The sequence below is a fragment of the Myripristis murdjan genome, chromosome 17 (genome assembly GCF_902150065.1).
Source record: "Myripristis murdjan chromosome 17, fMyrMur1.1, whole genome shotgun sequence".
Classification (NCBI taxonomy): Eukaryota; Metazoa; Chordata; class Actinopteri; order Holocentriformes; family Holocentridae; genus Myripristis; species Myripristis murdjan.
The window spans coordinates 13,821,016-13,835,544 of record NC_043996.1 but is presented as its reverse complement, the minus strand read 5'-3'; the positions used below and the strand labels follow the sequence as shown (position 1 = coordinate 13,835,544).

The following is a 14,529-nucleotide window of genomic DNA, read 5'->3' as shown; positions in this document are numbered from 1 at the left end:
CTCAGGTTTTCTTTTTATCACAGTATTAGAGGTGTTGATTCAATTCCATGTTTGGCATTGAGCACCTAGTTAGTGGTGCTGTTGTACTGGACTGCATTTTATTGAGAGCTGTTTCCATTATTCTGCCCAGGACAAGACCTCTGCAAACTACAACCTCAATAATAAACATATGATCAAAATGTACACATTCTCGACAATGTCAACAAAAACTGAACATTATGAACTTTCTTAAAAGCTCAAATTTATGGCAGAGCTGTTGCATTGAATTGCAGTAAATTGTATAGGTGTGCCTAATAAAGTGGCCACTGAGTGTATTTCTGCAGGTGTTTTTTCCTCAGTGTATTTTAACAGCTAGAACAAAATGAAAGAGGGCATGACATCATCACATTAGTGTCTGTGTTAGATGTTGGAAGTTGTATTCTTGCATGAAAAGAACAGGGAAAAAAAAAAAAAACAGTAACTGTAACTTGGCTGTGACACACAACTTCTGGAACACTGAACTTTAATATGAGAGAGGCTTGGCTTTTAGATCAGGCTGTTCTTTCGAATCTCTAAAGGATATTACAATCCTATTGAAGGCCAAAATAAAGGGAATAAGGGAATAAATAACGTTATAAGTACTGTTTCCTTGCGTAATTTTGATTCTGCAGCAAAACATTTAAGAAAAGTCACAGAGAAGTTCCCCAAATTGATCACAGGGAAGGGAGACACAGGGAAGTGAAGCAGATGTTAAAATAGCCATGAAAATATAAATAAGACTAAATATTATACAAAAGGGAAGCTTTAGCCGAACAAACTGACTGGTCAGGGACACTAGCCATGCCTTACTGGTTGCTGAGTTATCTTTTTTCTTTTTTTTTTCACATGGTTTATTTTTGCATACGTATATCACTTTGACCAGTCCTCAGTTAGTTTGCATATTGACTTCTACAAAAGCCACAATACCTTAATTTTTTTTATTGTTTATTTGGATCCCCCACAAACTCCTGCTGCTGTATCTGGGATCAAAATCAGAAAAGAAAGAAAGCATGTATAAAGAAGCAGAAAAAGATATACATCCATAACATAGTGCATACAATACATATAGCACACACCTACATATGAGACAATATAATGTTCATATATACATGAAAAGAAAAATAACACAAAATAAAAAAAAGAACCCTTGAGGATGCTCTGTGTGATTAAGGTTATTAGGCCCTCTTGGAGATTATTACTGTAATCAGTAAAAACTATACTCTGGTCCACCCTGCAGGCCCTCTGCGGAGTGTGTCAGTGGACCTGAGCTGCAGAGACTGGAGGGTCCGCGTGGTGGGGGATGTTGGGGGCTGGGGGACACATGGAGGGTCCAAGGAGGCCAGAGTTACTCTGAAGCACCACATGCACGGACAGATTAGCCCAGTCTTACAGGTGAGGATGGCATGCACTCCCACAACACAATGTATACTGTATTTTTAGCTGCTAGCTGGATGCTCTGTTTCACCGCGCCAAGCTCCGTGTGTGTTGGTGCAGGTGGAAGCCTGGGGCCGACTTACCGACTCCCAGCTTCGGTGCTCTATGGCTGTGAACCCTGAACTCAGCTCCTCACTGGCACTCATCATTCAAGGACACCATCTCCCTGACAGGTGCATACACATTCACACCGCTTCATTGTTCACAATCAGAAAAGCATTGTAATGGCACATTTAACATTCTGCCACAAGTGGAAGCCTTTATCTCTGCATACCTATCCATGTGTCCTATCAAACAAACACACAAACAGGTACACACACATACTTTTTTAGTGATGGTTGTTCTTTTGTCCAGCAAGGAACTGATGGTGAAGGTGGTCCAGAATATTCCCAAGCTGTCGGTCTACCTGCCTGCACAGCTCAACACCAGATTTCAGGTCAGCTTCTCTATTAGTGAAATTAATCGAATTTCATTTTCAATTCTGATTTTGGTTTCCAACAATTATGAAAACAAGATAATCGAGATAAAACGATTGTTGTGCGGCATTCCGTTTCGCAGTGATGCTCTCATTTTGTCATGTTTTGCAGATCCAGTTCACCCAGCAGCGTTCTTTCACTCTTTCTGAAAAGCCCAAACTCACTCCCAGCCAGGCTGTGGCATGTTTATGTACATTTAAAGTTCAAGGAAATTCACTGTTAAAAAGTTTGTTTGTTTTTTTTTAAGTTCAATAAATGCATGCTGTTTCCAAAGTCAGTGAATATTTGTGGTAAATAATTGTGATCTCAATGTTGACCAAAATATTCTTGATTATGATTTTTGCCATTATTGAGCAGCCCTACTGCTCTGCCGTGTGACTGGCTCAATGCATGCTTGCTGCAACCATTGTTGCAACAACAGTCATAGACAGAATTTCTCTCTCTCTCAAATGTGCTGTTTTCAATATTCCTTCCAAAGAGAACATTTTGAACAATATCTGTCTTCCATACAGATATTCACAGGATGACTATTATTCATTTGAATAAATTGCCAAAAATGATCAGAAGAGGTTGGGAAAGCAAAAGCAAATAGTTTGGTAATCGCTTCATTGATCATTGCGCATCAATCTTGGATCCCATTGCTTCCTTAAAAGCCAGGCGCATTCCTGCTGTCTTGTCATCTCACAGGATGACTTAAAGCATCCGCCACCTGAAATAAGAATGTACAGAGGCTGAACGTGGATGAAAAAGTACTAAACTTACATCTGCGTTATATTTTTGAAGGCGCCATTTACTTCAAATGGCCAAAAAGTTGTGGATGCAAGGAGCTGCTTACTTTCTCTAATTTCATTATGGCTTGTCATCATAAACCTATAGGCTCATTTTGCAAACTGATAAGCATGTAAACCCTGCTCTATTTCCTGTTACAATTGTTTAATATACTGTTATACAGGCATGTTTTTGTTGACAAGACAATCGTTTTCGACATTTCCATTTTTTATCCCTGCTCTGCCGAGTCATTTTGGTCCTATTTCCCTACATGGTCTCTTTGATATTTCTCATATGAGGACATCATCCTGTCTCTCAGGCACTGTACTCACATCTTTCATTAAAGAGGTTTTTGCTGCTATTAGCCTGAGCTTACTGCGATTGGCTCTCTTATTACTGCCTGTGTCCCCAACTATTTCAAACAGGCTATCATTTTCAATCTTGATCCTGTGCATCCTCAAAACTACAGATCTCAAACCAAGGTCATGTTCCTGTCTAAATCCTCGGGAAAGCAGTTTCTGGTACTGTATTGCGCTGTATGAACTCAGGGAGCAGATGGATTTATTTATACCCTCCTGTACTTGGTTCACATCATATTTATCAAACGTAAAACTTTTTTAAAAAAAACTTAATTGCATGTATTATACCTTCAAAGTATTATACAACCACTTTTGAAGCTTAATTGAAGTTTAATTTGAAAATGGCTATCCATGTGTTTTCGTTCTTTTTTCATCTTCAGAACCTCCAAGTTGGCTCTATTTGATGTGATTTTGCCCGAGGGCCCCTAAATCAACAGATATTTCAGTTTGTGTTAAGTGTTAAATCATTACGGATGTCAGATAACTGAATGTTGATAAATAGATTCAGTGTGGTGAGATAATGTTAAAATAATCACCCATGCGTTTTTTGCACTAAAAATTTGTAGTTAATGAAATTATAGTGAAAATGACCTCTTCCTAATTTTATACCACCTGGAAGCCCCTCATGGACCCCGTCTTCTGGCTTTTACAGGAATATTAGTTGTCATGCAAACCAAGATATTAAAAACACCTGTTTAAGATGGTTTTCAGGGGGAGGAGAACGCAGACAGTGATGTACAGATGAATAAAAAATAATATTAGCCTAAAGCTGCAAATGTGCAAGCATTCGTCTTGGTTACATTAGTGTCAGCTTTACGTTGTCACGCGGTCTATAACGAGTCATGACATGAAGATTACCTCATGTGTACATATCTATCTATCTATCTATCTATCTATCTATCTATCTATCTATATATATATATAGATATATATATATATAAATGACAGTGGATATTCATTTAATGTCAGGAGGAAACTAAACAAGAATGGTTTTAATACATCAAGCTCTGGGTTTGAAGCTGTGGGTTAGATGCTCCGTTCTGTTGCACAACACCCAAGAAAGATGGTGAACATGTAATCTCCTGGGGGCAGTGCTGTAAGGCCACAGAGAGAGAGTGAGAGTAATAATAGCCTGTGTCAGGATGAGTGGAGGAGGAAATAATTGTGTGGGAAATGGCAGAGGTGAGGTGAGGTGAAGGGTGGTGAGTGGAAGTGTTTTTGAGTTTTTATGGAGGTGGGCTGGGGGCTGAGAGGAGGATAATTGAACAGTGGTGCAGCTTTGCTGACAAGGACAAGTCTCTTTCCGTTCTTAAGGCTTTAGCACAAGGCTATTTTATAGTGGCTTGTATTGTTCAGAACCCAACCAACTTTACTTAAAATTACTTCACTTTAAAAAAAAAGTGAAGTAATTTTATAAAGTTAACTTAGTTAAGTCATTTATGGGAAAAAGGGAGAAAAATCCGATTACATTGTATTGTTTGGTAATCAAATAGTTATTTTGGGGCCAATATGGATGTCAGTATTTGGGAATGAAGAATTAACAAAACAATATATTGTGAGAAAATGATATATTGGCCAATATAATTCATATAACAATATAATGGTGTTTTTTACATACATAAGCGAATATATTGCAGGAATCCTCAAATTTGCTAATCAAATAGATGTGATGATATGTACTTGAGACTTGATATTTTATAGTTGAACAATAAAGTTTGAACTGCAGCACCATCTGCTCAGCTGTGATCTGCTGCTGTTATACAAATCACTGAGAACAACAGAGTCTGCTCAACAAACTATTTAATGATAGTTAAGAATATCGACCAGCCGATATATCAGTCGAGCTCTAATGGTGTTCTTTGATCTCTAATGACAACTTCTAATTCATGTCTCTCTCTCTCTCTCTCTCTCTCTCTCTCTCTCTCTCTCTCTCTCTCTCTCTCTCTCTCTCTCTCTCTCTCTCTCTCTCTCTCCAGCTGAACCAGTCTCGCTCCAGTGTCCTGGGCTTGGCGGAGCTGTCGTCTGGCCGGAGGAGGCTTTGGGCTCTGGGGGAAATAGCTGCCATTGAGTGTGGCTACAGGCAGGTTCTGGAGCTCAACCACACCTACCCACAGGTATCTCTGGCCTAAAGCTTCTTGTAATGATGTGTGCAAGACACTCAGTGGATATTTGACGCTCCATGAACTTTATTCCCTTAGTCCATTCAAATCTTGTTTTCTTGCTTTCTTCACCACCATTTCTGGTGTTTTATTTTCCTTATGTGTCTTGGTGTATCTTTGTATGTAACTGTCTCATGCTGTAAATGTCTGTGTCTTTGCAATGCGAGCTGAAGACGAGTCCCTCTCATCTGTTGTTAACATGGCAAATAAAGTAAAACTGAATTGCATCAAATTGAATTTGTCTTGCCAGATGCTGAACATCCAAGCATCCTTATGTCCTAAATGTGTCTGTGACTGGCTCTGTTCACCAGCTGAAGCCACTCCCCAGGACCATAGCAGTGAGAACTGTGTATGAGGCCAGGAACTGGAGCTACCAAGTTCAACATGGTGCATTGTGGGGCAGCCAGGAGTTCAGCCTGACCGGCCTGTACTCTGCACCTCCAGCACTGGAGATGGGGAACCACTCCTTGAAAGGTTGGTCATTACACATAGACCTCCATCACATCTTCTTGTGCTAACAGGATGGACACATCAGCCGTGTAAGTACATATAATAGGAGACTATTGTTGAGTGAACAGGGCTGTATAATAAAGACCTCATACCACCCGCTATACGTCCATGTAAGTCTTCAGCTCGCTAAAAATTGGTAAAATCTTTTTTATCTTAGTTCAGATCACCTGTGTTCCGCGTTGGAGCAATTTGGAGGTGACTCTGGAGCGCTCACTGCACGGCCGACGGGACAGTGTTTTACTGGGCTGGACCAGACATGGCCGACTGGAGCAGGTCAGCATACAAAATGTTGTCATATCCCATAGACAGTGAAGGCCTCCATTCAAACCTTCAAAACTTCTTCAAAACTTCTGCACTTCTCCTCTACTGCCTCTGTGTCTTTCTCCGAATGTGAAATATTAAAAATGCAATAAATAGAGTCTGAATAGCTTAGTTGCTGAAATACATAATTTTGTAATATTAATACTACATAATACTATTTTGTAATACTGATACTATTTGGAATACTATCATTTTATACAAGGATACAAGGAAGTTTATTGGTCATTATACAACAGGTTGTATAATTCACCTCACCACTTCTCACCTCCACACCAGTTGTTGAAAGAGGGGAGAACATTACGGCCTCAATTTCCTGACCCATGTTTTCCCAGCGGGACTGGGGAATAAAATCAGTGACCCTCTGTCCCAAAACTGTCTTCTCTGATTTCTGTGGTTCTGCTGCCTCAGGTGTCCAGAGCCTCTGAGACCACATCTAATTTTCCCAAGTTTCAAAAAGTACATTATGTCTCTTACACACTGGGAGAAAGATGGTAGAGATTGATTCTTCCATTAAAGTAGAGTAAGAGTCCATTCCAAGTGAGTAGTAGAAATGTGTGGGCTGTGTTCAGTAGGGAGCGTGTCTTAGGGGTGAAACTGCAGAGGCGAAAAGGGTTTAAGTCAACAGTGATTCAGTGCATGTCGGAGAATGCTGTAAAATATTAGACCAGAAAGTGTCGACGGACGGGACAGGTCAGTATTAAGATCAAATATTTAAAGTGTGCCATTGCTGTGGTGCAACTGGAGAGCCATTATAGGATGAGTCATTTGCCTGGCATACCTGGAGCAGTTCTGTCTCAAATTAAAAACCCTGTCTCCTGTCTGACATTTGTACCTAAATTACTGTCTCACAGCCTTTTAGAGCCTGCCATGGGTTAAAGCTTGCATGGTGTTAATGGTTTTACATAGAAGTAACAGACTGCCATGACAGTGCATTTAGGAGGTATATCTGGAGAGAAGTCTTTATTTCAGCAACACAGTGTCTGATTTTTCAGTATGATTAAGAGTTCATTGGCAAAAACAGATAAATGCCATTCCTGGAAAAATAAATAAATAACTGACTGTGTATATAATGCTTCAAATAGCTACTATACTTTCTGATTCCAAAATCCAGACTTTTGCCACAAAAGTCACCATTGTAAATGTGGTGTTAGTCTATTAGTATGATTTTTTTTTTTTTTTTTGTATTGGCAACATTTATATAAAAATCAACTCTTCCTTGACAAGTCATGTGCTTGTGAAAAAATGGTAAATCAAGCAAACCTATTATCAATTTAAGAAAAAAAAAAAACACTTACAGATATTATATTTTAATCATGCCATAGGCTGATGATTGAGTCAAACTTTATTTGGATTATGTGGTGTGGATACACAACTTCCTGTGTGCCACTAAAATGTCTACTGAGCTTCAAGTGATAGACGTAATTGTGTGAAATGTAGTGTATAGCTAATCTTAGGGTTTATATTAGAAACAGGGTCAGGTTAGGACTGGGATTAGGCTAAAGGTTGGGTTTGTAGAAAAAGTAAAAAAAAAAAAAAAATGGCGACTGGGCTACCAAAAGTCTGAAAGAGAAGTAATGGTGCCCTATGTAACATTGCATTGAAGTGAGGACCCTTTAGACTTACCAAAAATGGTAGACAGTACCATTTTGATAGTAGAGTCTACACAAAAGTGTAATCAGCACAAAATTTGAAGGTTAAATCTACATGGTTGTTGTTTATAGTTCCCTATTAGCATAGTTCACCTTTAACTGGGGAGTAAACAGAGCTGAATTACAGCCTGAAGTGGGTATTACTGGGAGCAAATCCTGCTGAAATTGGAACCCACTGGCCTCTAGTTAATTTCTGAAGCTGGATGGTTGTATGGCTGGAGGAGAATTCAATCCCAAGGCCACCACGTCCTTCCCACAGCATCCCTGAACCCAAGGCCACTGGATTTTCAGGTATTTCACAAGTCCAATAATAGTAGACATAATTAGATTAAGTCTGGCCTCCATAGCCTCTGGAATTCGAGAAGCCTCTGTTATTATTTAAAATTTGGTGAGCTTAATTCCTTCAGATGAAAGGGAAAGGGGTAGTGGTAAGTGTAAGCATCTGTGAGGATTTCCTCTCTGCTCTCTGTGGTCATAAACTGAGTGTGAGTGGTTTGTTCATCCCAAGGTCAGGGCTCTTAGCCTGTGGGGTCAATCAGAGGAGATGAACGAGACCAAGGTGGAGCTGAAGCAGCCCTTCACCGCCACACTGTCCCAGCTCTCCCTCCACACACTCTCCCACTTCTCACGGAGGGAACAACGGAGCAGTCACCAGGTACACAACTCGGCGTGGTACAAAACCAAAATGTCAATTTCAGTGAGTTGTTTGGCCAAGTAATGAGTTATTTAGGCCTACTTACAGTTCTTCTCAACTGATTTGACTCATTTGGTGAAACCGCTGTGTTGAAACCGCTCTCAAAACAGCAGATACACACTCTTGTTGAGTGTGTATCTAAACTCTATGCAAAATGAAGTCCTGCATTCATCTCACATCACTTCTCCACAGAAATCGTGAGAATCAACAGTGTGACTCTCATTCTGTCTTTCTATATGTTGTATCTCTACTTTGTCAGTCAAATCAGTTATAAATTTTAACTGTTTTTTTTTTGTTTTTTTTCTTTACTGCGCAACTAGACCCATCTGTCCTGGGACAGTTCAGTGCCTGTGAATGTCTCCCTCAGCCTGAACAAACAGTGGCAGGGTAACTCCAGCAGGGGGCAGGCATGCACTCTTTTCTCATCCCGACACGTAGGTGGACCATGTACAGTTTCAGTGTACAAAAATCATGTCACGGTGTGAATAAGTGTTTATGAAGTGTCCAATGACTTGCCTTGTGTGTGCATGTGTGTAGACGGTGGTCTCTTCTGTGAAAGGATGTGTCTCTGTAGGCCGGGAGGGAAATTCATATTCCCAAAATGCTGAGCTTAGGTGGGACAACAGGAGTGTCAAGCAAGGCATGAAGTACCAGGTACTGAATCAATGAACAAATCAGTGAGTTTAGTAGTTTTCAATGCACATTCAACACATGCTTAATACATTAATAGAATAACTGATGAGCATTAATGAATTTCCACAATCAGTTTTCACATGTTATCTTCTTTATGGTCAATTTATAATGTGTAATGTTTCAATATACTTCTGTATTTGTTTCTTTGTTGTGTCTAGAACAGTCCAAGGGGAATGCACAGTCTCCAGATCAGTGCGGGTTTGGAGAATGTGTCGTCCACTCCATGTCCGTCCCACAGCCTCCTGGCCAAGGTCCAAACCAACCTCAAAGACCGATTGGAGCACACAGTTTTGTTGGGTCTCTGCCCCCCACAGCCTGTGAGTGCTTACCTCTCTGTCCATCATGTAGGCCCTCTGTTATGTTCGGGTTAAATGTGACCCATTTTCCTATTGGTGTTTTGGCCCATAGCAAAGGCAAATGCTATCAAATCAGAGTGTAGTAACCAGTATAGTTTGGATATAATCTTTTTTCTTAATCCAACAGTGGATTTCTTTCCTTGTTTCTCACACACAACCACACACGCACACTAACACTGGAAGCCCATATACACACGCTCACACATATGCATTACATTTAGACAATATAATACATGAATTGTGTTTAGTATGTGGTATAAGTGGTATACAAGTGGTATATTTTTAGGCCATTGTAGTCTTTACACCATGAATTCCAAAATGAAGCATAATTATCAACAAGAAATAAAGCAATAATTTAAAAGTAAAGAATAATTTAAAAGTAATATACCTACAGCTACATGTACATCATGATAATAAATAAGAATGGTGTTGGTTACAACTAGAGATGTTTTTTAAACCATATCTGGTTTAAGACTGTACTGAGTAAAAAAAATGCTTATGATCACTTTTTATAGAGTTATAGCTAGCTGGGTGATTTTGGTCATGAACATAAAGAATATAGAAATGAAGTGGGAACACCCTAAGGGTTGTTTCTTTTGTTGCTGTCTTGTGTCATTAACAGTTGAGTCTAAAAGGGAGGAAAGTGGTAATTTCTTTAATTTTGGGGAGTAAACACAACCCGGTGGGTTAGGGTTGTGTTTCCAAGGCTTCCTGCAGCACCATGATTATTAGACCTTTACTGAGGGTATGTTATAAGCCCCATCTTAGTAATTATAGTTACTTAGGACCAGGCCTTTTAATTTTGACATTTATATCCTTGGATTAATGAAAAAAGGCCATGTTAAGTATAAGCATCTGTGAGCATTTCCTCTTTGCTTTCTGGTTCTTAGCTTGCGGGGTTGATGAGAGGAGCCAAATTAGACCAAGGTGGACCATGGTCATTTGTTTTGTGCTGATTGAGTTATTCTGTCACACCATGAGAGTTTGCAGTATTCACTTGGGTTTCCTCTGCTCCAGTTTCTTCTCATATTTCAAAGACATGCAGGTCTGATGAACTGTTTTATGGTATGTATGTGGATGTAATTGTATATTTGTATTAGTCATGTGATGGCAACCTGTTCTGGCTGTTTCTCTACCTTCAGTCAAGTGCATGCTAGGATAGGCTCCAGCGTTTCATGATTCTAAGTAGGAGTAAGTGGCAAATGAATGAATGAATGAATTAATTAATGATTATAAGACCCTGTATGGGTGTAAGTGGTCTATCAAGCAGGCATGTTACACAAAAATCAACTGCACAAAAAAATATGTCGGGAGCAGTCCAACATAAAGCAATATTGTCCTCACCTTACACTACAGTGTCTTCTGTTTATCCATCCAAATGGTGCGTCAGCTCCCCAAAAGAATACGTAATCATACAAAAAAAAAAGGTAGAATCCCACCCTGGAAAAAATAGACAAATAGGAGACTAGTGCTAATGATATGCATTTATATATATATATATATATATATATATATATATTTTTTTTTTTTTTTTAAATCAGAGGATATGTTTCGACTGATTCCATTTTGACAGCATATGCCTGTTAGGATGCTGATGAACAGTCCAACATAAGTAAGTTCATCACGTGTAACCAATCACATTTCACCAAACACATCACCACTCTTTCAGGTGGTGTGTTTAACCCACCTGAGGTTCAGAGAGTAGTGGTTGAGCACATTGTCAAGACAGATAATGCTGTGTCCCATCTCCATGGCTCCTCCTGACTCAGGGCATTCTCTGGGAAAATCACACGGCCCAGTCATGACGCTGACTCATGACTGGGTCCTCAGTGATCCTTCTATATCTGACTTGGAGCGATCCAGCATTTTTGAACGTCTACTGGCACCTGCTGCTGATATTGTCAAACACCTAGGTCTTCAAGCCTTACCCAGTGCCTATCTAGAGCTTCTAGATTCAGTGTCTGGCACTGTGGCAGATGGAGATGCTTTGTTTGAAAAGCAAGTTAGAGTTTTTAGCTCTCAAGTCGGCTGTCACTGATAAATTCAGTTACTTTTTGTATGGTATTCCTTTCACAGTTGTCACCGACAGTAATCCGCTCACCTACATCCTGTGAACAGCTAAACTGATGGCTATTTGCTCTTTCCACCTACATTTTCAAGCTGCAGTATTGAGCAGGTGATCAGAATGTGGATGCTGATGCCTTATCATGACATCCCCATGGTGACCTTGTTGATGATCATGTTTCCAAAAAGGAGAATGAAAGAATTTGTCAGTTCGCTCCACATCACTTGTCTGAGTCTGATGTTCAGGCTGTGTGTGATAAGCCCTTGGTTCTAACACTATTGTGGCTGATGTAAACGATGGCTACTATTCATTGCCATTCATTGAATCGCTTACTTTTCAGTCTGATCCTGTTCCTAAGACTCTCCTTGTTGAATGCCAAAGTGGTCTCTCTGTCATATCTCATCTAAGCGAAGATGATTTGCGGGTGAAACAAAGATCGGTCCGTTGTATTCAGGAGGTCATTTACCAGATGGATTCAGGAGTGATTCAACCTCGGTTGAGCAAAAATACAAACATGCAACTGTTGTGTACACAGCAAAGCTCTCCCAGAAAGAGCTGCTCCATTAGTTCACATCCTGACCAGCCGGCCATTGGAGTTTGTTTGCATGGACTTTTTGTCCCTGGAGCCAGATGGCAGCAACAATGAGGATTGGTTATCATTGACCATTTTACAAAATATGCAGTTGCCATACCCAATCCAAATCAAAAGGCTCACACTGTTGCCAAAGCACTCTGGGATTATTTCTTTGTCCATTATGGTTTCCCTGAATGACTCCGTAGTGGTTAAGGACCAGACTATGAGTCCAAAGCCATCAAGGAGCTTTGTGAAATAGCAGAAATAAAGAAAGCAAGGACAACTCCTTATCGACCCAGAGGAAATCCTGTTGAACACTTTAATCAAACCCTCCTTCAAATGTTTTGTACCGAGTCACAAGGACAAAACCCATTGGAAAGACTTTGTTAAACCATTAGTACGTACTTATCACTGTACAAGACTACTGGTTTTAGTCCATATGAGCTCATGTTTGGTCAACCACCTGGTCTACCAATAGATTTGGCTTTTGGTCTTCCTTCTGACAATTCACCATCATTCCATTCTCAGTATATCCCAAAGCTCAAAAGAAATCTGGGGGAGAGGTACAGACCTGCAAGTCACAGACCGAAACAAAGCACATATTGACATACGAATCAGTGAATCAACTCTGAACGTTGGAGATAGAGTTCTGGTGAGGAATGTTCGAATGAGAGGGAAGCACAAGCTGGGAGATAAATGGGAATCAGACACACATGTTGTTGTTAACTGTGCAGGAGATCTTCCAGTGTATACCGTCAAGCCAGGAGGCAAAGATGGTCCCCTCTGTATCCTTCATTGGAACTTACTTTTACCCTGTAGATTGTTGCCCAGTACTGATCCAGAGCTTCCTGACATTCCCAAATTACCCCGTTGACCAAAAACCTGTAACCATCCTGGTGGTTCCAACAGTGACATCGTGAAGAAGATGAAATCAATTCTGATTCAGATTATACCATTCCTACACAAAGAAATGTACAAATTGGACCCTCCAAGTTCACCAAAGTTTACAAACAAATCAAGTGAGTCAACCTCTTTGTGAAACCCCCAGTTGTCCACATACAACCTCCTCCCCCATACCTTCTCCTTCTGAGATCACCCCATCAAAGGAGGGCAGAGGTTTTATTCCAGTTGTAAAGACTCCTGCCAACATCTCACAAGAGGTTGAACCTGCTTTCATCTCACAGGAGGTTGAACCTAAACCTGAACCTGCTATGATTGTCTCTGAAAGAAACCATGATGAATCTGACAACATATCTGAGAGAGAGAACTTACCGGAAGAGTGCCTACCTGAAATGATTAATGATAAATATGACAAAATATCTGAAAGACAGAACTATATATATATGTGTGTGTGTGTGTGTGTGTGTGTGTATTCAGTGTTAAGTGTTTCATCATAGGTGCTATAGTAGTAGCAGTACAGCACAGGATTTCAAAAATTTCAGTGCACTGCTTCATTAAAATTAACATACATAACATTTTCCCTCTTTCCATTTCCTCTGCTGTTGTCTGCTCTCTGTGTGTCTCTTAGACTCTGTCGTGGTCAGGATCCCACAGAGTTAACTCAGGAGAGGAGCTGTTTTACACACAGACTCGCCTTTCAGTGACAGGACATCCCGCCCAGTGCAGCCTCACCCTCGCCCTCATCAACTCCTCCACTGTTCACAGCACCAACATAACCCTCTTCTCTGAGGTAAACTAGAACAATCCCATGGAGATTGGGGCTGAAGAATATGGTTAAAAAAAATCATATCGCGATTAATTTTACAGCTGTTGCGGCTGCAATATAATTTGCCATCATTTTGGCATCACTTCAATTTTTTTCTGAAAAAAAATTCACAATGATGGTGTAATTTTTTGCTGAGGTCTGTACCAAACAAATGTTTTCTTACATCTGGAGAATACGATTTGTAGTCCAGGGCATCTCTGTAGCACAATAATACTCAAAATGGTATTTTGACACACATTTTACTTTTATCAAAAAAGTTTGATATTGCTCTTGGCCATATTTAAATTTTGATAATATTTGGATTAATTGTTCAGCTCTAATGGGGATCCGATACTACTATGTGTGTCTTATGTGTCTAATGCATGTTTCTTATTTGGTATTGTATCATATGATGTTGTCACAGTGTTTTGTGTACTCCATAGTCTAGGATTGGTAATTGGAGTGTGGAGGCGGGGGGCAGTGCCTTGTCCTCCCCCCAGGCGTCGGGACTCCAGGTTCAGGCCAGGCTGGACCGCAGTGAGACTTTCTGGCTGAATGGAGCAGTAGAGGGCAGATGTCTTCAGACCATAGCAGGTTATAAGAATGGTAAACACTGAACCATCTATCCAGTATGGCACATGTCTGTGTTTTGAACTTAGTAAAAATGTTCAGCACTTATGTATGCAAAATATTCTCATTGAATCTCTCTGTGTGTGTGTGTGTGTGTGTGTGTGTGTGTGTGTGTATT

At 40.1% G+C, this 14,529-nt stretch overlaps 1 protein-coding gene across 1 annotated transcript in view; it reads left to right on the top strand.

The window, feature by feature from the left end:
- LOC115374855 (uncharacterized) overlaps positions 1-14,529 on the top strand; it is a 37,966-nt gene that overhangs the window by 15,813 nt on the left and 7,624 nt on the right. Inside the window, exons 23-34 of the mRNA XM_030074000.1 lie at positions 1,256-1,410; positions 1,513-1,625; positions 1,807-1,888; positions 5,032-5,169; positions 5,526-5,688; positions 5,882-5,997; positions 8,203-8,349; positions 8,709-8,822; positions 8,926-9,042; positions 9,240-9,398; positions 13,605-13,766; positions 14,225-14,387. Of these exons, the coding sequence (XP_029929860.1) occupies positions 1,256-1,410; positions 1,513-1,625; positions 1,807-1,888; positions 5,032-5,169; positions 5,526-5,688; positions 5,882-5,997; positions 8,203-8,349; positions 8,709-8,822; positions 8,926-9,042; positions 9,240-9,398; positions 13,605-13,766; positions 14,225-14,387 (1,629 nt within the window). The remainder of the gene's footprint in view (positions 1-1,255; positions 1,411-1,512; positions 1,626-1,806; positions 1,889-5,031; positions 5,170-5,525; positions 5,689-5,881; positions 5,998-8,202; positions 8,350-8,708; positions 8,823-8,925; positions 9,043-9,239; positions 9,399-13,604; positions 13,767-14,224; positions 14,388-14,529) is intronic.